Consider the following 24,994-nt stretch of genomic DNA (forward strand, 5'->3'; position numbering starts at 1 on the left):
AACATTTTTAGTCAATTCATTTAAAATAAAGGTCAGTTAATCAGCTCCAAATTGTGACTGATTTTTCTTTCTTAAAATACCAAACAGTTTATAATTTATATATAAATGCATTATCCAATAATTTATTTGGATTTCAATTAAATGTAATAGTTTTTTCTCTTACCTTGGTATATAATCTTAAAGCCTTGTCTGTTTTCTGAGTGATCACTAAAAAAATGAATAAGAACTTCATGAGTTGTACTGAGTAAAGATGAAGGAAGTTCAGCTCCGCTAAACTGTCCAATCTGGGAACTGGTGTGATATGGTCCATTCTGAATTTCAAGTATATCATGATTTGCCTCAGTGGAAAAGTTTTCAAACTGAATATGAGCACCTGTGCAAACAATAAAAATGCACTTATTAGCAAGTAAGATTTGAGACTATTTGAGTTTAACAGCAGTCTATCTAAATAGCTAAAGCATGTTTTTAAAGTTCATTCATTCATAGAATTATATGGTTATAAAAACACATTTATTCAAAACCTCAAAACTTTTTTAACCTAGTTAGCTAGTTATGATGAAGTCATGTCTACAGTTTACTAAGGTAAAGAGATTTTCCTCTATAAGGTAATAGTGATTACTTCTGATGTACATGGTATGGACCTTTCTATTATGCTTTGCAAAATAAAAAGTTAAAGTAAATAAACTAGTGTTAAAGCCTGTATACACGGGCCAAAATGTTTAAGGAAATAAATATACATCTATACCTATCCCTCTATCAATCTTTCCTTATCCCTCTATCCATTTATCCATATCCATCTATCCCTATCTCTCTATCCCTATACTTTTATTCATCTATCCCTCTCCCTCCATCCCTCTCCCTCTATCCTTATCCCTCTGTCCCTAATCCCTAGCCCTACAATCTCTATCCCTTTATCCATCTATCCCTCTTTCCCTCTCCCACTATCCCTCTCCCTCTATCCTTATCTCTCTATCCTTATCCCTATATCCCTATCTCTCTATCCCTATCCCTCTATCCCTAATCCTTATCCCTCTATCCCTATCCCTCTATCCCTATCCCTATATCCCTATCCCTCTATCTTTATTTTTCTGCAGTGTAGAATCCCGCTAACCCTCCAACCTCCCTGATCCCCCCTCAAACCCCTATCTAACCTCCCCCCTCTAACTATTGCCACCATCTTCGGTACTGGCAGCTGTCTGCCAGTACCTATAAACTCCTTCTTTTTAAAAATAAATTGTAGTGTAGTGGTCCTACCCCCCTCCTGCGATCACCATTTAGTACCCCCTGCACCCCCAAACCCATTTTCTGTATTGTAGCTGCCCCATCAATCTCTGTCCATTTTTTTCTGTAGCAACCCCTTTTCTGTAGTATAGCTGCCCCATCCCTCCCTGTCCTTTAATTTTCTGTAGCAACCCCTTTTCTGTAGTGTAACTGCCCCATTCCTCCCTGACCTTTTTTTTTGTTCTGTAGCAACCCCTTTTCTGTAGTGTAGTGGCCCCATCCCTCCCTGTCCCTTTTTTCTGTAGCAACCCCTTTTCTGTAGTGTAGCTGCCCCATCCCTCCCTGTCCCTTTTTTCTGCAGCAACCCCTTTTCTGTAGTGTAGCTGCCCCATCCTTTTTTTTGTTTTGTAGAAGCCCCTTTTCTGTAGTGTAGCTACCCCATCCCTCCCTGACCCTTTTTTTTTGTTCTGTAGCAACCCCTTTTCTGTAGTGTAGCTGCCCCATCCCTCCCTGTCCCTTTTTTCTGTAGCAACCCCTTTTCTGTAGTGTAGCTGCCCCATCCCTTTTTTTTTGTTTTGTAGCAGCCCCTTTTCTGTAGTGTAGCTGCCCCATCCCTCCCTGTCCCTTTTTTTCTATAGCAACCCCTTTTCTGTAGTGTAGCTGCCCCATCCCTCCCTGTCCTTTAATTTTCTGTAGCAAACCCTTTTCTGTAGTGTAGCTGCCCCATCCCTTTTTTTTGTTTTGTAGCAGCCCCTTTTCTGTAGTGTAGCTGCCCCATCCCTCCCTGTCCCTTTTTTTCTATAGCAACCCCTTTTCTGTAGTGTAGCTGCCCCATCCCTCCCTGTCCTTTAATTTTCTGTAGCAAACCTTTTTCTGTAGTGTAACTGCCCCATCCCTCCCTGACCCTTTTTTGTTTGTTCTGTAGCAACCCCTTTTCTGTAGTGTAGTGGCCCCATCCCTCCCTGTCCCTTTTTTTCTGTAGCAACCCCTTTTCTGTAGTGTAGCTGCCCCATCCCTCCCTGTCCCTTTTTTTTGTTCTGTAGCAACCCCTTTTATGTAGTGTAGCTGCCCCATCCCTCCCTGTCCCTTTCTTTTTGTTCTGTAGCAACCCCTTTCCTGTAGGGTTCTGTAGCATAGGGCCCTCCGCTGCTAAGCCGCCCACCCGCCTCCCACACACACTACCCATCGGCACCAGCAGAGGATCGTTACAGACGGTGACACACACAGTGTCACCATCTGTAACGATCAGGCATCTGCCCTCATATGGAGGCGGAGCACCGATAGCGCTCCGGCTCCATATGCGGCAGATGCCTGGAGCTTCAGGAGCTCCAGCTCTCGGCTGTAACAGAACAGCTGAGAGTGCTGGAGCTTCCTGAAGCTGTCTCATGCTAAGGTAAAGGCCAGGTATGTTTGTCCTCGCGCAGTCTCTACTGCGCATGACAGCTTCACACAAACATACTTGGACTTTTATAATATAGGATAAAGTTATTTTATTCTAAATACAATAAAGAAGAAGAAAAAGAAGAAGAAGAAGAATACAAACAGGAATAAGAGCATAATGTTCTATACCATGGTCTATACAAACCAAATAAATATGTTAATTATGGGCTAGATTACAAGTGGCACGCTAACACTTATCGCTTGTTCACTAACCTCATAGGAGTTAAACCTACAGTGTTAAGTAGTTATGACATTTTTACATTCCAATGTTCTTCACATAAACTAAAATGTTCTTTTTATTATCTATCTATCTATCTATCTATCTATCTATCTATCTATCTATCTATCTATATATTATTAAGTTTTGCAAATTATAGGTATATGCAGCTATATATAGAAAATATATTTAAAAAAAAAAAACAGAACATGTTCCTCTATGTGAAGAACTTTGAAATGTTAAATATTTACAGTAAATGCACTTTACAACAAATTATAAAATATTAAAAAATTATTAAAGAAATTATATTTCATGTTTTCATGTATTTTAGAGGAAAGGGCTCCAAAGTATATTTACATAGGTATGAATACAGTGGGTGTTGAAAAGAATTACGCCCAACCCGCCTTGAAAATAATTAAATTTTGTTGCTTTGCAGCATGAAATAAAGACAGACACAGTTCTTGTTTATACAGTTGTATTTACTCAGTGCAACTTATAACATCCAAGTGAAAGATATAACACCAACATATCAGGCAATTCAAAAACAGAATCAGTGAGATAGAAAAAGGATCGCTCCCTTGTGTCAGTATTTTGTTGAACCACATTTTGCTTTAAATACAGCCTTTAGTCTGTTGGGATATGTCTCTACTAGCTTTGCACATCTAGATAGTGATGTCGCGAATAGTTCGCCGGCGAATAGTTCCCGGCGAACATAGCATGTTCGCGTCCGCCGTGGCGGGCGAACATATGCAATGTTCGATCAGCCCCCTATTCGTCATCATTGAGTAAACTTTGACCCTGTACCTTACAGTCAGAAGACACATTACAGCCAATCAGCAGCAGACCCTCCCACCTCCTGGACAGCATCCATTTTAGATTCATTTGGAAGCTGCATTCTTAGTGAGAGGAGGGACAGTGTAGCTGCTGCTGATTTAATAGGGAAATCGATAGCTAGGCTAGTGTATTCAGTGTCCACTACAGTCCTGAAGGACTCATCTGATCTTTTTAGGGCTAGAACATCAGTCTGCTTTTTTTTTTTTTTCCTGTGTAATCTAATTGCAGTTGCCTGCCTGCCAGCGTGTGTGTCAGGCTCACAGCGTATACTGTGTCCACTTGCCCAGTGCCACCACTCATATCTGGTGTGAAATGGTGGCATTAAATATACCAAAATGGGCCTAGATCAATACTTTGGGTTGTCTACTACACTACACTTAAGCTAAAATTAACTCTACAAGCTGCCTAAATGCTCCCTAATTAACCCCTTCACTGCTGGGCATAAAACACGTGTGGTGCGCAGTGGCATTTAGCAGCCTTCTAATTACCAAAAAGCAACGCCAAAGCCATATAAGTCTGCTATTTCTGAACAAAGGGGATCCCAGAGAAGCATTTACAACCATTTATGCCATAATTGCATAAGTTGTTTGTAAATAATTTCTGTGAGAAACCTAAAGTTAGTGAAAAAGTGAATAATTTTTTTTTATTTGATCGCATTTGGCGGTGAAATGGTGGCATTAAATATACCAAAATGGGCCTAGATCAATACTTTGGGTTTTCTACTACACTACACTTAAGCTAAAATTAACTTTACAAGCTGTCTAAATGCTCCCTAATTAACCCATTTAGCAGCCTTCTAATTTCCAAAAAGCAACGCCAAAGCCATATAAGTCTGCTATAATGGCATGTCTGGCACACATTGTTGGGGCAAGGGTCCATCTGACCACTGATACCTGGTGCTTTAAAGCACGTTATTCCAAACAATTTAGGAATGTTAGGTGATTTATGCCCTTTATGGATTAAAACCAGACTCTGCATCAACTATGTAATTTTCCATGGAGATTTTGCCATGGATCCCCCTCCGGCATGCCACAGTCCAGGTGTTAGTCCCCTTGAAACAACTTTTCCATCACTATTGTGGCCAGAAAGAGTCCCTGTGGGTTTTAAAATTTGCCTGCCTATTGAAGTCTATGGTGGTTTGCCCGGTTCGCCCGTTCGCAAAGTTTTGCGGAAGTTTGAGTTCGACGTTCGCGAACCCAAATTTTTAGGTTCGCGACATCATTACATCTAGACTGTGCAATATTTGTCCACTCTTCTTTGCAGAACTGCTCCAGTTCCGTTATTATTTGATGGTGACCATTTGTGGACTGCAGTTTTCAAGTCATGTCACAGATATTCAATGGGGTTTAAGTCTGGGCTCTGACTAGGCCATGCAAGGACATTTTTGCTGTGTGCTTTGGGTCATTGTCATGTTGGAAGGTAAACCTTCTTCCCATTGACAACTTCCTGGCAGAGGGCAGCGGATTTTTCTCAAGAAGTTGATGGTATTTTGCCCCATCCATTATTCCTTCTATACTGACAAGTGCTCCAGTGCTTGCTGCAGAGAGACACCCCCATAACAGGACAGTACCACTTCCATGCTTTACTGTAGGTATGGTGTTATTCGGCTGGTGAGCTGTATTGGATTTACCCCAGACATATTGTTTGGTGTTGAGGCCAAATAATTAAATTTTAGTCTCATCTGACAACAACCCATTTTACATGTGACCTCAGGATCTCCTAGGTGTGTTATGGTAAAGCTCAGTCATGACAGCATGTGACCTGTCTTGAGGAGTGGCTTTTTCTTACAACCCTCCCATATAAGCCACATGTGTGGAGAATTCATGATATTGTTGTCACATGCACACAATGACCACTCTTTGTCATAAATTCCTGCAAATGCTTCAGAGTTATTGTGGGCCTCTTAGTAGCCTTTCTGACCAGTTTTCCTCTTGGCTCTTTCATCCAGTTCAGAGACCCTGATCCAAAGAGGGTCTGTGTTGTACCAAATACCTTCCACTTCTTAATAATATACTTCAAGTGCTTCTAGGCATTGATAAAGGCTTTGATATTTTCTTGTATCCATCTCCTGACTTGTGCTTGTCTACAAGTTTATCCCGGAGGTCTTTTGACAGTGCCTTGCCACCCATAGTTGATTGTTTACTTCATTTGCACTACCAGGGACTGAGATGCTCCAGGAAAGCTCTTTTCATGCTGAGCTAATCAATATCCCCACAGCTGATTACAGTTGAAGGTCAAATGGTTTTGTGTGTGCCATTGAAAAGGTGATTTAGCTACACCTCATTGAGTTTACAAGTAATTTTTGGAGGGGGTGATTCTTCTTCCAACTCATTGATTTTGTTTTTTAATTGTCTTTATTTTTGCCTGACATGTTGGTGTTAAATCTTTCACTTAGATGTTATAAGTTGCACTGAGTAATTACAACTGGGTAAACAAACACTGTGCCTGCCTTTATTTCAGGCTGGAAAACAAAAAAATTTGATTATTTTCAAGGAGGGTGATTCTTTTCAATACACACTGTATGTATGTGTTATATGTGCTTATATGTATATATTTATGTTTATGTTTTAGACCTTTCCATTGAAATACCTTCTCATATACCAAATACCTTTTTACCCTTATAACTTTTTTTTTTATATTTATGTGAATATTTTTTATTAGATAGTGTTTATATGAGTGTAAAGTTAATTTAATCTATTTATGTAGTGATTAACGGAACTTTAATTTTTTGCCACAACCTTTTATACAAGGTCTTCAGCAGCACAAGTGTTAGTGCAGTCGCATTTACTTTCAACTTGTAATGCGTGATATTTTAATATTGAGATTTCTAACGTTAGCATGCCACTTGTATTCTATATATAATATTTCTTTATATTTAGTTTAGAATTCAAATATCAAAATACTATTTCTTTAAAAAACAATAATAATAATAATAATGAGCAATTATACTAACCATAGCCAACTGGTAAAAAAATCTTCCATGTACAATCTAAATTACTGGGATAATTTCCGGGAAAACCTGGGCTTAGAATAACTCCTCCCATGTTCATCAATGTCCCACCACACTTGGCTAGAGAAAGAAAGAAAGAAAGAAAGAAAGAAAGAAAGAAAGAAAGAAAGAAAGAAAGAAAGAAAGAAAGAAAGAAAAGTTTTAATTTGTATGCACATTTTTCTTTATCTCCTTCAATGTTTTACTTCAGGATTACTCTTTTGCTATTTGCAACTGAAGAATCCGTAATAACATCATCAAACAAAGAGAACTAATAGAGAGGTATAATAACGATAAAATGAATATACATTTGAATGTGTTGCACAATTAATAGTCTTGCCATTTTTAACCTAGTTAGCTACTATTTTGCATTATTTTCTTGTAATTGTCTAATTTGTTTGGCAACAGATTAAGGGCTCGACGATAAAAGCTTTGCAAGCTGAAACCTACTTTTTCTCGCCAACTCTCGCAGGGCTGCCCTGTTGGAATGATCATAAAAAATGGGCAGTCCCTGCGAGTGGTGAGATGGCTCCTATTAAAAGTAATGGAACTGCCGGATAGGGACACTTCACTCCTTAGAGCGAAGTTAGCAGGGAGCAGTGGGACTACTTTAAAATTAAATCCTGCAGCTTATATAGATCACATTACGCTGCTTTCTGCATAGAGCATCTTACATACGCCTATATTTTTGTATACATTTGTTTTTCTATTGGGGTTATAAGTATTCATAGTGTTTTGAGAAAAGCTTGCCAACTTTTAGTTGGCGAAAAAAAACTGTGAGATCTGCAGTGCGAAAATCTTTATAGAATTGCGCTGGTATTAGAGAGACATTTTCATATAAGCCCATGAAACGCCCATGTTCAGCCTATTTTACTAAAAAACAACAATTACACTTTGCATTTTGTATTTATAAGTACAAATATCTGTGTGATTTTTGCACATCCAGTGTACTTAAATTGTGATTTACTCTGTGCATATATCTGATTTATTCCTGTGTAAATTAAATACAAATTTTAAGTTTTTGTTAAAATATGATTTTTGGTGAAGAATTGTGTTACTATTTTTGAATCACCTTAACAAATACAAATTTTCCCTGTTTATTTTTGTGTGATTGGTTTAAAAATTTGTTTTTTATGATGTTTAAAATACAAATTTTTTTGTGGATTTTTCATATGAAAAATGCAGTATATGTCCCGTAAAAAGTGGCTTTAGATCATTCCACCAGGGAAATAGGACTGGCGAACATTCTTTAATAATCTCGCCAGCCCAGAGAGCTTTCATTTACCGAGCCCTTAGTCTCTTTGCATTGCATAAGATGCAACACATGGTTTTAGAAGGAAGTAGAAAAATGTAAGTGAACAAAAAAGCTTTTAGTAGCTTAGGAAATACAAAATAAGATTTATAAAATACAGAAAATTGAGCTATTGCCATAGTCATGTAAGGTCATGTGAAGTGAGCACTTGTTAGTTTACTATACTATACCTGCAGTAGCTAACAGTATACTTTTTTTAAGGTAATCTGATGTTTCAATAATTATACAGTTACTCTTCCCTCAGTAGTTATATTGACTGAGATAATGTAATGCTTATAATTAAAAGTTTATCCTATAAAAGAACAAGGTTTTAAACCATCATGGTTTCATGCATATCATCTGACAACAAAATAACTAAAGGTTCATTGTCTACTTTATAGAAAAGAAAAACAACACATATGTTTGACAGTTGCATTATCAAGTAGCAATTATCATCTGAACATACAAAACAGGTAATTACATATCTGTCTGGAGCTGACTATTTTTCTTGTTTAGCAGAAAATTGCCTTGTGTTTTAGAGAAGGATTGGGTTTTAAATGGAGACATGTTTTGTACTGCAGGAGAGTTCACAAAAAGACTGCCCACTGAGAGCATAGCAAATCATTCCAAACAACAGCCACCTTTTTTGGAATCTATACAAGACAATGACCTACGAGGATTGTTTCCTCTAATGGTGACAGGAAACTTGAGATGAAAGCTTATTATTCAATGTATTTTGTAGGGTTCAGCTGTATCTTTTTGTGAAAAAAAGCAAAAGTTTATTAAAATTTTTCTTACATCAAGTATTTCTATCTAAAGTGTTAATCACAATCCTTTACAAAAGTTTGTCTAATGATCTATCTAAAATACACCAATAACGTCTATAGGGATTTTTTGTAGATACATTATTGTTAGGCTTTTCTCAATCACTGTGATTGATCAACCTGTGTGTATCAAGAATTAATTTGCACAGAGGCACCTCTAAACGATTTTGCTGAATTACAAGAGGTTTAATGTATGCAGGCTAGGGATTTGGAAATTTTAAATCTGAATACAGAAATTAGTGCTACATTTAAATACAGTCCACTATTTGACGTCCTCCATAAGTTGTAAATATTCAAGGCACTATTCACTGTAATACAAAAAAGCACCTACCTGTAATACAAACAATACTGCCCTGATTTCATTTTTTAAATAAAAAAAAAGAATATACATATATATATATATATATATATATATATATATATATATATTCAGTATATACACATTATGTACAATTATTGGATATTCCTCCATTAAAAATCATTTTAGTGTATAGAAGTAAGGTAAATGGAATGTGGGGGCAGCATTATATTTTTATTAATATTTGTTTGTGAAGACATTTAAATATTTGGGTTGGTTTTTTTTTTGCGCTAAACGGACAGATGTTGATTCATTTTCCACTTAACAATTGTATTAAAAAAAATTAGTGATATTGGTTGGTTGATAAATGTAAATAACAAAGTAACACGCCATTGAAATATATTAAAAGAAAGGACCAGTAAGAAAAATAGTCAGCATTTAATAATGATAGGGACCATAATATTAATACAAATAAAGTTAATTAACTCTATTATTTTTGGGATGAAATGCCTGTTACATAGTATTCATTTTGTTGTTATGAAACATTCCCATAGATGTTTTGGTGGACAGAAACACATGCTCAAATTCTGAAAAAAGGAATTAAACATATTCAATTTTTTTTAAGAATTATCCTTTTTTTGTATAAAATAAATATGAATTCTGACTTTACTATTCATTTTTGTCTCCTTTTCTGGGCCATATTGCAAGTGCGGCAATATTTAACGCTCCCGCATGAGCGTTAACTGCGCTACATGCAAGCTTTTTGCACTCGTATAACAAGTTTAAAGTAAACTGTTTTCGCTTGTGTGCTAATCCAACATGAGTAAAATGTCAAACTTGCAATATTGCACACATGATAACATATTCCCTCATAGAAGTCAACACTAGGGATGGGCGAATGTTCTAAATTTTTTAAATTTAAAACTACTTTTGATACATTCGTTCATTTGAATCGAATTTCAAATGTTTATATAACATTCTAACATTCTATTTTTGAATTTTCATTTTTGAATTTTTCAATAAAATTCTAAAATATTTGTTCGAATAATAGAATGTTTAGCTATGTATTCATTCAATTTTGAAATGTGATATTTGAATTTGAATGTGACATTCAATTGTCACATTTGAATTCGAAATAGTATTTCTAGTCCTCAACTGTGTTTAATAAATGTAATATTCGAATTTGAATGCTACATTCGAATTTGAATGTCACATTCAAATTCTAAATAGTATTTCTAGTCTAACACTGTGTTTTTAAATGTAATATTCAAAGTATTTCTTGTCTACAACTGTGTTTAATAAATGTAATATTCGAATTTGAATGCAACATTTAAATTCTAATGTCACATTCAAATTCAAAATAGTATTTCTAGTCTAATACTGTATTTTTTAAATGTAATATTTGAATTTGAATGTGACATTTGAATTCAAATGTCACATTCAAATTCAAAATAGTATTTTTAGTCTACCACTGTGTTTAATAACTGCAATATTCGAATTTGAATGTAACATTTGAATTTGAATGTAACATTTGAATTTGAAATAGTATTTCTAGTCTAATACTTTGTTTTATAAATGTAATATTCAAATTTGAATGTGATATTCAAATTTGAAATAGTATTTCTAGTCTACAACTGTGTTACCTAAATGTAATACTGGTACAATCTATACTACATATATATATATATATATATATATATTATTATCAGGTATTTGTAGAGCGCCAACAGATTCTGCAGCGCTGTAAACATAGTCAATATACAGGATAGATTTTGCAGGAATCAAGTGGGTAGAGGGCCCTGCCAAGAGATTCACTGTTGTAGTCGGCTCTTATGAAGGTGATCTGCAAACAGCTGGGCTCATAGGCTTACATTCTAAGGGGTTCAAGGGGAAAGCAATGTAGTTAGGAAAGGTTAGTGTTGGTTGTACGCATCCATGAATAGTAGAGTTTTTAGGGAGCACTTGAAGCTGTTAAAACTAGGGGAGAGTCTTGTGGAGCAAAGCAGGGAGTTCCACAAGATGGGGGCCAGTAGTCAAGACGGGAAAGGATGAGAGAGTGGATTAAAATCTTAGTTGTATCTTGTGTAAGGAAATTTCTAATTTTAGCAATGTTTTTAAGGTGGAAGCGGCAGGCTTTAGCCAAGGACTGAATGAGTGAAGGAAAGATCTGAGTCAAGTGTGACCCCAAGACATCGGGCATGCGGGGTAGGAGTAATGATGGAATTATCAACAGTTATAGAAATTTTGGGGGTGGAGACATTGGAATAAGGGGGAAAAATAAGGAGTTCAGTTTTGGAGAGATTTAGCTTAAGGTAGTGAGAGGACATCCAAGATGAGATATGAGAAAGACAGTTAGTGACACGGGTTAGTAAGGAAGGAGGTAGGTCTGGTGCAGAGAGGTAGATTTCGGTGTCATCGGCATACAAATGATATTGAAACCCATAGGACTTTATTAAGGAACCTAATGATGACGTGTAGATTGAAAAGAGAAGGGGACCGAGGACAGAGCCTTGAAGTACCCCAACAGAAAGTGGTAACGGGGCAGAGGATGCTCCGGAGAAGGCTACACTAAATGTACGGTTAGTTAGATAGGAAGAGAACCATGAAAGAGCTGTGTCGCAGATGCCGAAGGATTGGAGGGTTTGGGTCAGAAGAGGGTGGTCAACAGTGTCAAAGGCTGCAGACAGGTCAAGTAGGATAAGCAGAGAGAAGTGGCCTTTGGATTTTGCTGTAAGTAGGTCATTGTTAATCTTGACAAATGCTGTCTCTGTAGAGTGATGGGGATGAAATCCAGATTGCAGTGGGTCAAGAAGAGAGTTTAGTGTAAGGAAATGGGATAGATGTGCATACACTTGCTTTTCTAGGAGCTTTGAGGCAACAGGGAGTAGGGAAATAGGGCGGTAGTTGAATGGGGAGGTTGGATCGAGGGAAGGTTTTTTTGAGGATAGGAGTGACCAGTGCATGTTTTAGAGATGAGGGAAATATACCAGTGCTGACGGAGAGGTTGAAAATGTGTGTGAGTATGGGGGTGAGGGTAGAAGAGAGGGAGGGAAGTAGCTGTGAGGGGATGGGGTTGAGGGGACAGGTAGTGAGGTGGGAGGACAGTATAAGGGCAGAAACTTCATCCTCGTTAACAGGGGCAAAAGAGCTGCATTTTTTGATATTTGGGTTTTGGATGATTGGATGATATATATATATATATATATATACACAAATCCTTTTCAAGAAGCAGGCACTCGCTGGTATTTCATAAATTTTTACTTAATGCATTAAGACAATGAACAGTTTATTGTCTTGATGCATTAAGTAAAAATTGATGAAATACCTGCGAGTGCCTGCTTCTTGAAAAGGATTTGTGTATTTTAGGATTTGGTGGGCACCCTGGGAGCTGTGGCGCTGAGTGAGTGCTGGGTTCTTGTGGAGAATTATATATATATATATATATATATATATATATATATATATATATATATATATATATATATATATATATATATATATATAAAACAAGAGAATGCACTCTCAGGACTTTTTAAAAAAAAACAATTTAATGGAACGTTTTCGGGGTTCACAACCCCTTCATCAGCATACAAAACAAACAAATTTCAACTCATTTATAGTGTTACATACAAATCAAATCACACCAACCTTAGTGTCTCTCCAAAAAGTTCGCCAATTTTTCGAGCTTGGAACGCATCTTGCGTTCCATAGTGCTATCCGGAACCGGAAGTTACATTACCTCACTTCCGGTTTACGGATTCCATAAACAAACGTAAATTTAATAATGAAGTTGTGCAATCTGCAAGTTTAAACGTATTTGAGTGACAAACTAGTGTAGCGGACTTCATAAAACATGTGCAGCATTATCATAAGTGCCTGGAAATTGTGATAAATACCTATTGACAAATGTTACTACATCCGGTCGGCACGGAGACAGTGACCATGGTAATCATATACAATCCAGATTACCCAAAAGTGCCATTACCTGTGTGAGATTTACAACAATATATCAGCTGAATGGGACAACAATTTTCTTAGTGTCAGAAATAGCGTGCATTCAAGCTGAATACGGTCATACCGTAAATGTAAAAATAATCATTAAAATAATAATTGGACCTTATGTCAGTACGTGTGATTGGAATGGCAATTTATAAGTGAGAAGCAAGTATAATGCTGCAAATATGGGTACAGTAAGTTACAATGTATCGCCAATATGATATATAGTTTGCTTAAACGAAATGACATTTGGCATGTGTGTTGCTACAATGAATATGCGAACAAATAGATACATCGAATGGGAGCAATATGTGATGAAAGGAGTATATATAATATTGTAGGGCTGTGCTATTAAGCTGCTATAACGCTGGGGCACCATATTCATATGAATTAAATTTGGCCATTAAAGGGTTATAGCTTACATCAGCCCAAATATGGATGCAAATGGCTATGAAAAGAGATTATATAAGGAAGGAAACCTTATGTTAAAATTCTAGCCTCAAGCATGATTGCAAAACAACCGGTATCAACGGGAAGAAGGAATAATAGTAATGATCATAAGGACATGTAGCTCATATGGATATTATCCACCTTGGAGATTTCTCCAAGTGGGTATGGTAATTATTATGTCCGTTTTTGGGACTGGTGGTGCGTGTTAAGGCCATGGGTAATAGCTCAAGGCGGACCAGGCTTCCACAGAGAAGATGGAGACAAGTGTCCCCCCTAGTCCATGCCGTTAGGCGCACAACACCTTCCTCTACAAGTAGGGGAAAATGGAATGTGTGCCAAAACGGAGCCACGATGTCCACCTGACATACCCCAAGTATGTGGCACCCCAGTTGTTGATCACATAATGCTCTTAAAGTCCGGCATGGTGTTCAAGGCACCTGGTTGTATTGTGCCCAGTCATTCCATTTTCCCCTAGTTGTAGAGGAAGGTGTTGTGCGCCTAACGGCATGGACTAGGGGGGACACTTGTCTCCATCTTCTCCGTGGAAGCCTGGTCCGCCTTGAGCTATTACCCATGGCCTTAACACGCACCACCAGTCCCAAAAACGGACATAATAATTACCATACCCACTTGGAGAAATCTCCAAGGTGGATAATATCCATATGAGCTACATGTCCTTATGATCATTACTATTATTCCTTCTTCCCGTTGATACCGGTTGTTTTGCAATCATGCTTGAGGCTAGAATTTTAACATAAGGTTTCCTTCCTTATATAATCTCTTTTCATAGCCATTTGCATCCATATTTGGCCATTCCAATCACACGTACTGACATAAGGTCCAATTATTATTTTAATGATTATTTTTACATTTACGGTATGACCGTATTCAGCTTGAATGCACGCTATTTCTGACACTAAGAAAATTGTTGTCCCATTCAGCTGATATATTGTTGTAAATCTCACACAGGTAATTGCACTTTTGGGTAATCTGGATTGTATATGATTACCATGGTTACTGTCTCCGTGCCGACCGGATGTAGTAACATTTGTCAATAGGTATTTATCACAATTTCCAGGCACTTATGATAATGCTGCACATGTTTTATGAAGTCCGCTACACTAGTTTGTCACTCAAATACGTTTAAACTTGCAGATTGCACAACTTCATTATTAAATTTACGTTTGTTTATGGAATCCGTAAACCGGAAGTGAGGTAATGTAACTTCCGGTTCCGGATAGCACTATGGAACGCAAGATGCGTTCCAAGCTCGAAAAATTGGCGCACTTTTTGGAGAGACACTAAGGTTGGTGTGATTTGATTTGTATGTAACACTATAAATGAGTTGAAATTTGTTTGTTTTGTATGCTGATGAAGGGGTTGTGAACCCCGAAAACGTTCCATTAAATTGTTTTTTTTTAAAAAGTCCTGAGAGTGCATTCTCTTGTTTTCTATTTGATGGTATATCATTGCACCCAGGCGAGTTGGCTATTGCTGGGCTGAACTGGAAATTGTCTAATATATATATATATATATATATATATATATAATACTTAGAACATATTCTGCTCTGTGCAGAACATTGACGTGAAATAGTTACAGTAAATACATAGTGAAAAGCCTTTATTAAATATGAATATTGCATAAATATGCTTTTACATTTTTTCATCCCTGCAAAGGGCTCTAGTGTATATATATATATATATATATATATATATATATATATATATATATATATATATATATATATATATATATATATATATATATATATATTTATTTGTTTATCTGCATATATATGTCTGTGAAAATATATACACATATGAATACATAAATAAATATGTACACATATATAGACATATAAATATATACATACATATATATTTAGAGATTTATATGTAGGATTGCATTGCAGGATGGACCTGGATGACATCACTTGTATAATGCAGTACATTTTACATATTGGTCACAAGACACATATATCATAGAAAGCATGACAAGGAGAGATATGTGTTCAGTCCCTTAGTTGGACTGTGTCTAACTCATCTATCCAGCTAGCCTCTGTTTAGAGTAGCATCTTATTCCTATTACCACCCCTGATCTGTTTTACCACATGATCTATAGGGGCACATCTCAAGCGAGATGTTGGGAGCTTACACTCCAAAAAATGCTTAGCTATTGGCTGGTCAGTTTTTCCAGTGTCAATGGCTGACCTAATGCTGGACCTATGTACCGCCAATCTCTCATTTAACATGCATTCCGTCTTCCCCACATAAGATTTGAAAATGCAGTTCACCCTGTACTATATTGAAAACACGTTATTAACACATTATTTGATGTTTTAATTTGTGAATTGAATGTATTTGGTCATGGACTGAAGTACTGATGTACTATAATAATATGATATGATGAAATAATTAACAGATATTGCAAAGAAACATTGTGGAAGTCTTGATGAAAACTATATATATATATATATATATATATATATATATGTATATATATATATATATATATGTATATATATATGTATATATGTATATATATATATATATATATACACACTTATATACATATATATGTATGTGTTAATATGTGTATATACACATATTAATTCATAAATATATATGTATATCAGCATATACATATATATATTTATATTTGCTGCCTTGCTGCACTATTTACCCCCTTCTCTGGCGCTAAAGGTCTGATGTTGTCTCTGACAGCAACAGAACGAGCCTATGGAAGAGTACTCTTGTGAGCGCAATGTTTCCTAGCAATCTGAACGTGATCTCACGTTTGTATTGTAATTAATTTGTAATACCTGCACACATTATTGTATGCTGGTATTACCAAGTGTAGTTCTAATATCGCTTACACACAATCGATATTTAGCGCTCCACTTGTAATCTAGCCCTATATGTTTCCACTGTAGTGTACGTGTTTTATTTCTACTATTGTGACCGCACTGTACCAAAACATGTTCTATATCAATGACACATTTGTTATAGCGTGGCCACTATAATACTTTTCTATTACAATCATACTGTACGAAATGTGTTTTTAAAATAGAACACATTTGGTATAGTGCATTTGTAATAGAAAAGTAAAAAATACAGCTACTGTTTTCTATTGGATATTAATCTTTTTCTCATAAAAAGAACAAATGAAAATGTAAAAACACATTTATTTATATATAACGAAATTACTTTAAATATATAATATAGAATTTTACAGTATAATACAGACATATAACACACAGTGGCTCATTGTTTATAGTGAGATAATTTGTGTAAATCTAAAGATATGAGTTAATAGTTTAAATTTTTTTTATTTCTATGCACTAACCATGATAACACACAAAATGTAGGCCACAAATCATTGAGCACTACGTTGAAACAAACAATAAATCATATCATAAATATATACTTTTAGTTTATAGTTCATTCTAATGCTAAATACACATAATATAATAATAATAATAATGATGCTAAAAGCAATAATAGGATGGTTCAATTACTATACTGTATATAATTATTGTAATGCATTTATTAGATTTGGTAGAGCCTCAATCTAGTTTTAAAAGAAGTTCAGAAATACATAGCTTTGCATTAAAAATGCTAATTACTAATATGAAATAAAATAAAAATAGAAAAAAGTTCTTACCAATGCATAATGGTGAAGGGTAATTCCAACGTCGTACAGTTCCTGGCATACATGATATATGAGAATGTCCCTGTGGAGATTAGGGTGTTATATAGTATTGTGTAATTGAATTATACAATTATTTTATGTTTTCCCAGCATGCTTTAGTTAGTCAAAATATCAAAAATAATAAATTACAATAATATTACATACATAGGTATTACAGAGCAATAATTAGCTCGGAGTACAACATTTTCTGTAATAAATAAATTTACATAACAAAGAAAAATAAGAAAGAGAAAATTACTTTTAATATAATGTTTGCTCACATTACAAAACTATTTCTAGTTAAGTAACCATAATATCTAATTAATTAATTAGTTAATTAATCATTTGTTTCTATTTGTTTCTGATAAAGAATGAGTTGATATACGTGTATTTTTTTATATATATTGAATATCTAGTATAAAATTGTTTTATTTTAATTAAAAACATTAAAATTATTTATAATTATTTTATTTTATTAAATAACTTTTTAGTCCATAAATCCAAAAATCACTAATTACAATTTATTAGGACCTATACATATAGATTTGTTATAACATTACTTTAAATCTAATCAATTTTCACAACCTAAAAAATTTAATAATTTAAAAAAAGTTTATGGGCTAGATTACAAATGAAATGCAATATATAGTGCAGGTTGTGATTATCTTGTGCTTCGTCTCAAACAAAAAATAACACACTATCTGATATTACAAGTAAATGGTTAAACATGTTAACCAAATCATCTTAACATATCTGAAACTTTTTCAGAGTGCCCTAAACTGTTCGTTGATCGTGCAGAGAGAGCTGTTGGCATGTTCACTGCAATTTTTATTACAAGTGGTTAATTAAGTGTTGAGCTCAAGTGAAATACAAAAAAATCACAAAGTGTGACACTTATTGAGGTCTGAAGTAAACAATTATTGAATGCTAGTCTGCATTAAAAAAACACAAAAAATACTAGGAAAATAAAGGATTGACATTTATATTGATAATTAGTGCTTATAAAACAGGTATATGTATGTAAATATGTTTGTATGTGAGAAGTGCTTCATGCTTAAATTTTATTAAAATAGTATTGCACAGAAATAAAAGAACAACTCCACTACTTGAGCAGATTTTTCTCTCCATCAGCTCATGCAAGAGAGTTATCAGACATGACTTTTATTGCAGGCCCTCATACAATTGTATTATGTGAGGGATTTAAAGCACCTGTACTATTTGATAGCAGATGTTAGTTAGCAATACCTACAAAAATAGAACAGATTATAAAACATAAACTCTGGACATATAATATTAATGAATAATTAGAAATGATTATGATTGAGCTAGATCAATTCTAAATCTCTATAGCCCTAATATTTTTTATGCTCAAATCAAGTCCTAATTGTACAAAAATGAAAAATATTACAAAACAATGAAGATCTAATATTCCTTTGATCTCCTCAGTGTATATTGTATCTAGTTTATAGATCCATTTAGCATATTACCCCTAACTACACATATCTTAATTTTGTCCCACTTAAGTATACTATTGAATTGTAGTGGTTCTCTGGTCCTATCTGCTTTTATGGTAATACAATTACCTTAATGACAGAAATTCTGTAATACATTCTATAAATCATATTGCTAATAACATGATTGGAGCTAACAAGGAAATTATTTGCTTCTTTCCACTATAGACATCTCATCCAATCTTTTCTTCCTCTTAAACATTTTTATTACTATCCATTGTCTTATTTGTAAATGGTAACCAATTAATAAATTAGTAAAACTATTGCCTAAAGTGATAACTTTTTTTTTAAAATGGGTTATGAAGAAAATGTTTTTCTTTACTCAATTTAAAGCTAATATTTTATAATGGATAATATATACTTTATGAACCAACTTTTCTTTGATTTCTAGTTCCACCACTATATCAGTTTGAGTTACCCAAACTAGAATACGTGTGGCACGCTAACTGTTGCGCGTGAGCGAAATGGGTTTTTTTCTCGGCTCTTTGCTCACGTCGGAAGTAGAGGGTATTTTACAATTTGAAAGTAAATAAGTTCACTTGAGCGCAATTTAATTTAGCACGCGTTTGGATAGCGCAACTTCAGAGCTCTGGTTAACTGTTACGCTAGTCAAAAAAGTTGCACAACACACATCAAAAATACATTGAAAAGTTCAGTTACACACTACCCGACGTTTGCAAAAAGCTTACTTCTAGCGAAGTTAAAGCACGAGTAGGAGCAATAAATAGCAGTCCACTCATAATCTAGACCTAAGTTAGAGAAAAATGTCATAAAACATTAACCAATTGACAAATATAATCAAATGTTAAAAAGCATTGGCATTTTCAAAACAAACAACCCATCTAAAACAAATTGCAAGCTTTACATTTCGGGCTAGTTTACAAGTGGCTCTCTAACATTAACATGTGTGATATTGAGTTAAAAGTAAACTAAATTTGCATTTGTCGTGTCAGCATGACTGAAAACCTTAGCTTAGGGCTAAAAAAGTTGCATTAAACACAACATAAATAAATTAATATAAAGTGTTCAATTCATGTACAGTATACACTATCTAATAAAAAATAATAATATAAATATTAACAAAAAAAATTATAAGGGTTAACATGTATATGGTATATGAAAGGTATTAGAATGAAAAGGGCTATATTGTATATATTGAATATAATAAACACAGAGGGAAGCGCGCTCTCAGGAACTAACAACCAGCTCAATAACTTGTTAGCTTGTTTTGTGGTGATTTACCACCTTGGTGCAGTCTTTTTAGCCCAGTAATGCTTTTTACAGAAAGCATATCAGTTTGATCCCGCCTATTACAATCAGTCCAGCGCTGAAATACCAGGCAATTCCTGTCTGAAAAAGGGACAGGGCAACCCCAGACTATTGATTCGGCCACCATTTGGCCTCATCAGTGAGGTGTAGCCATAGGAAACAGAGAAAGGAGTCCACCACTGGTGGCCCCTTTTTCCCTTAGGGACACATAATACACAGAGAGAGAAGCACACTCTCAGGAATGAACAACCAGCTCAATAACTTGTTAGCTTGTTCTATGTAGATTTACCACCTTGGTGCAGCTTCTTTTTAGCCCAGTAATGCTTTTCACAGAGAAGAACTATCGTGTAGCATATCAGTCTGACCCCACTTATTATGGTCAGTCCAGTGCCAAAATACCAGGCAATTCCTCTCTGACCTCTACCAAGAATAGCTTTTCAGTTTTAGGGAATATGTCCCCTATCAATCAATGGAAACAGGAAGGAGCTAGGCCAAAAACCACCAATTCTTATAATAAGTATCCCCATGCAAATAATCATAGAGGAATAATGGTAAAAATAATATTTTTTTTTAACGAAACCCAATTATTTGTATCCTCTGACAAACCCCAGGAGAAACACATAGAATATTGTAAAAGGGAACACAAAAAGGGATCAAAAGGAAAGAAAACATGGAAACAAAGCAAGTGTGTAGAGGGGGAAAACAAGCAAAAAAGATACAGAACAAGCAAATATTATTAGAAAAGGCTAAAGATGACATTTACAATCTATCTGATAAAAAAATAATAACAATTAATGCTATTCTAGTTTTGAGTAAGGGCCTTAAATTTAAATTTGAAAATATATTATTTAAAAAATCAGAGAGATTAAACAAAAGGATACAACTGGAGAAAATAGGATGTGAAAATGCCCTCTATTTGGCTGTAAATGACTCCAATGCACTTATGTATATGTCTATATATGTGTACATATATATTTATGTGTTTATATGTGTATATATGTTTGTAAATAGATATATAAACATATAAATGCATAAATATGTATGTACACACACACATATATGTGTATATATATATGTTAAAGACCTCTTCCTGCCTTTTTTTATAGAGAAGTTAAAAAACCTGTTTCAGAATCCCACCAGAACCTGTCTAAATATGTGTATGTATATATATATATATATATATATATATATATATATATATATATATATATATATATATATATATATATATATATATATATATATATATATATATATATATATATATATATATATATATATAAAATATGGACTCAAATACCTGAAAACATAAAAAATACTTTTTATTCAATATCATATTTAACTCTGTGTTTTAATGGCAAATATATGGAAAATATTTAACATTTCAATTTTCTTCACATAGGTTAAAATATTTATGTATTATGTGTATATATATTGAATAGATATCTAGCTAGGTAGCATGCACATATCTGGAACACTACATGGCAGGAAATTGTGCTGCTATCTAGTGCTCTTGCCAGTGCATAACATTTTTGGAAAACTGCTGCTATATAGTATTGCAGACACATGCACATTTGGGAACTTACCTCCCTGCTTTTCAAAAAAGGATAACACGAAAATAAAGAAGTAATACTAATAATAGAAGTAAATTAGAAAGTTGTTTAAAATGGTATTTTCTATCATAATCATGAAAGAAAGAAAAAAATGGGTTCATGTCACTTTAACAATAAAAAGAACATTTTCTTCTAAGTGAAGAATACTGGAATGTAAAATATGAATAACTAACTTTAAGTAAACGCAGTTGGTCTAATGTAGTGTCGAGTTAGCACACAAGCAATAAGTTTTTTTTTTTCAGTTTGCATGTTCTATTGAAGCCAATGTGGTGAAGAAGATAGTGTGGTCGTGATATCTTAGTCCTGAAGTTATTTTCAACTTGTAACCCGCACGTGTTAAAAGTTTACTTCTGGTGCACGTGAAAGTGAAATAGCTAAATAACATGCCACTTGTAATCTTGCCTATAATTGGGTTAGCAATTATACAAGTTCAAATAAATATTATACTCATTTTATGACTACTACTAATGTACCTAGTCTTTATACGTTGCTGCTTTCCAGATTTAGTATGATGAAGCATGTGCTTGTTCCTGTGTAGGTTCATCTTAAAGCTGCTCCGGGAACATACATGTTTTGCACTTTCATATCATAGTCTTGGGTAAAGTATTGCATACGCTTTGCTTTTAGCCCATTTGTGTTGTAGAAGAAATCTGGCTACTATTGCATTTTTTAATTTGTTTAAGAATAACTTGACCCTGGAATTTAATTAAAACATCTATAGTATGTGTAGCCCTTGAGTCTCTAATGGCATATCATGCACTTTTGGACCTAAAAGAAAAGGACAAATATAAGAAACTAGTCCTAAAGCCCATTCACACGGGCCATTTTTTGCAGTACAGCGGTCCCACCCCTTGCGCTCTCTCCCTTCCCCTCTCTTTTGCTCTCTCTCTCTCACCCCTCTCTTTTTTTCTCTCTCTCCCCCTCTCTTTTGAGCTCTCTCTCCCACCTCTCTTTTGAGCTCTCTCTCTCTCCCCCCTCTTTTGCGCTCTCTCTGCCCCCCTCTCTTTTGCGCTTTCTCTCCCCCCTCTCTTTTGCGCTCTCTCTCTCTCCCTCTCCCCTTCTCTTTTGTGCTCTCTCTCCCCATCTCTTTTGCGCTCTCTCCCCCCTCTTTTGCTCTCTCTCTCTCCCCCCCTTTCTTTTGTGCTCTCTCTCTCCCCCCTTTTTTGCTCTCTCTCTATCCCCCCTCTCTTTTCTGCTCTCTCCCCCTCTCTTTTGCGCTCTCTCCCCCTCTCTTCATGCTCCCTCCCCCCTCTTCGCGCTCTCTCCCCCCTTTCTTTTGCGCTCTCTCCCCCTCTCTTATGCGCTCTCTCTCCCCATCTTTTGAGCTCTCCCCCCTCTCTCTCCCCCATCTCTTTTGTGCTCTCTCTCCCCCTCTCTTTTGAGCTCTCTCTCCCCCTCCTCTCTCTCCCTCCCCCCTCTCTCTCCCCCTCTTTTGCTCTCTCTCTCCCCTCCTCTCTCCCTCCTCTCTCTGCCCCTCCTCTCTCTCCCTCCCTCCTCTCTCTCTCCCTCCCTCCTCTCTCTCTCTCCCCCCCTCCTCTCTCTCTCTCTCCCCTCCTCTCTCTCTCTTCCCCCCTCTCCTCTCTCTCTCCCCTCCTCTCCCCTCTCTTTTGTGCTCTCTCTCCCCCTCTTTTGCTCTCTCTCTCTCGCCCCCCTCTCTTTTGTGCTCTCTCTCTCTACCCCCTCTCTTTTGTGCTCTCTCCCCCCTCTCTTTTGCTCTCTCTCTCTCCCCCCCTCTTTTGCTCCCCCCCCCCCCCTCTTTTGCTCTCTCCCCCCCTCTTTTGCTCTCTCCCCCCTCTTTTGCTCTCTCTCCCCTCTCTTTTGCGCTGTCTCCCCATCTATTTTGAGAACACTGTCATGGCTTGGTTAATTAATTCCCTTCAGAACTTGCTTTCTTCTTTTTTATTTCCCAAAGACAAATCTTTAAGTAAACTCAGCTTTGTAAAAAAAAAAAATGTGCATTTTTAAACAATGGAATTTTACTATTTCCCACAATGTATCTATCATGGATAAAAGAAAAAATGCAAAGAAAATTCAAAATGCAGTATTTGCAGATTTTATAAAGCATTTGTTAATTTGAGAAATGTAATTCAATAAATAAAGTAATTAATGAATAAAGAAATGATCCAGGGAATAAAACATTTAAATAAAAGTATACCCTTAATCGTTCCTCTTCACTCACTGTGTTTCCTTCAATCCAAAAATGTACAGTAAACAACTGACCCAGCTCTATTTATCAAGCTGTGCATGCAGCTTTGGAGCATGAGTGAGCCTGCAGACAATCGTTAAGAACCAGCAGTCATCAGACTGGTGCTTCCTAAACTGTATGCCAGCTATGGATTAAAATTACCCCAGACAAGTGCAACTGGGGTAATTAACGGCCTCTGCTTGCTCAAAATTGGCCTTGGATTAGAAGGGAACAGCATTGCACAAGCAGCTGCTTGAGCAATGCTACATGTGGGCAGTGCACTTGCTGCTCACAGGCCACTATGCTGGGAAGACTTGTTCATCTGGCCATTGTTAAATGAGACCCAAATAATCCACCATGCTGATTGTCAGGAGCTCCTCTCACACTGCTCCAAGTGCTTCATCCATTTCTCCTAGAGAGAACCATTGCTAAGGGGTGGAAGAAGGAAAATATCACAGAAGCACTATTGGAATTCAATTAGTTTTATTCATTTCCATATATAAATTGGTAATGGTCTGTACAAATTTGCATCCTTTTATGCAATAAACTTTTTTTTCCGCAAGAACAGGTAACTGCCACTTATTTGAAAATCTATTTTTTTTTCAACAACTACTATGCTATTCTGCTGTAACTGTCCTACTATCAAAGTAATGATTTTTGTGAATTTGCTAAATAGGGTCATAAACTTGAAGTATCCGGATCAATGAACATCTAAAACATAAATTCTGAAGAGCTTAAACTGCTTTGGAAAAATAGGAATATCAATTTCACTACTCAGTGTGCAGGGTTACACATTTCAGTTGATGAGCTGACATAAGAAAACAAAGATAAAGAAAAGTAATTGCAGAAGATAAAAAAAACCTTACTAGAAGGGTTAAATTGCAATTCATTTTGGTAGGAGTATTCTGTTTGTGTCTATGTATTTATTAGGCCACTAAAGAATAAAAACAGTCAATTATACCATTTAAAAGAAGTTCAACTGAGTCATATTGCTACGGGAATAGTCCATAACGACCAACTCTACCTAAAAATGGTTGAGCACACAGTGATAGTGTTTATTTAATGTGAGATATAACTCTTCTTTGGAAAGCATTATGTGCCATCTAATTCCCTGTATTACTATTGCTTCGGATACGTATGTTATATCCAACTATTATGAAATC

General features: G+C 35.5%; 1 protein-coding gene across 1 annotated transcript in view; it reads right to left on the reverse strand.

Moving 5' to 3' along the window:
- The window catches only part of CSMD1 (CUB and Sushi multiple domains 1), a 3,127,153-nt gene that overhangs the window by 474,294 nt on the left and 2,627,865 nt on the right, over positions 1 to 24,994 (reverse strand). Inside the window, 3 exon segments of the mRNA XM_053711946.1 lie at positions 164 to 373; positions 6,666 to 6,782; positions 17,227 to 17,296. Of these exon segments, the coding sequence (XP_053567921.1) occupies positions 164 to 373; positions 6,666 to 6,782; positions 17,227 to 17,296 (397 nt within the window).

The sequence above is a fragment of the Bombina bombina genome, chromosome 4, assembly GCF_027579735.1.
Source record: "Bombina bombina isolate aBomBom1 chromosome 4, aBomBom1.pri, whole genome shotgun sequence".
Taxonomy (NCBI): Eukaryota; Metazoa; Chordata; class Amphibia; order Anura; family Bombinatoridae; genus Bombina; species Bombina bombina.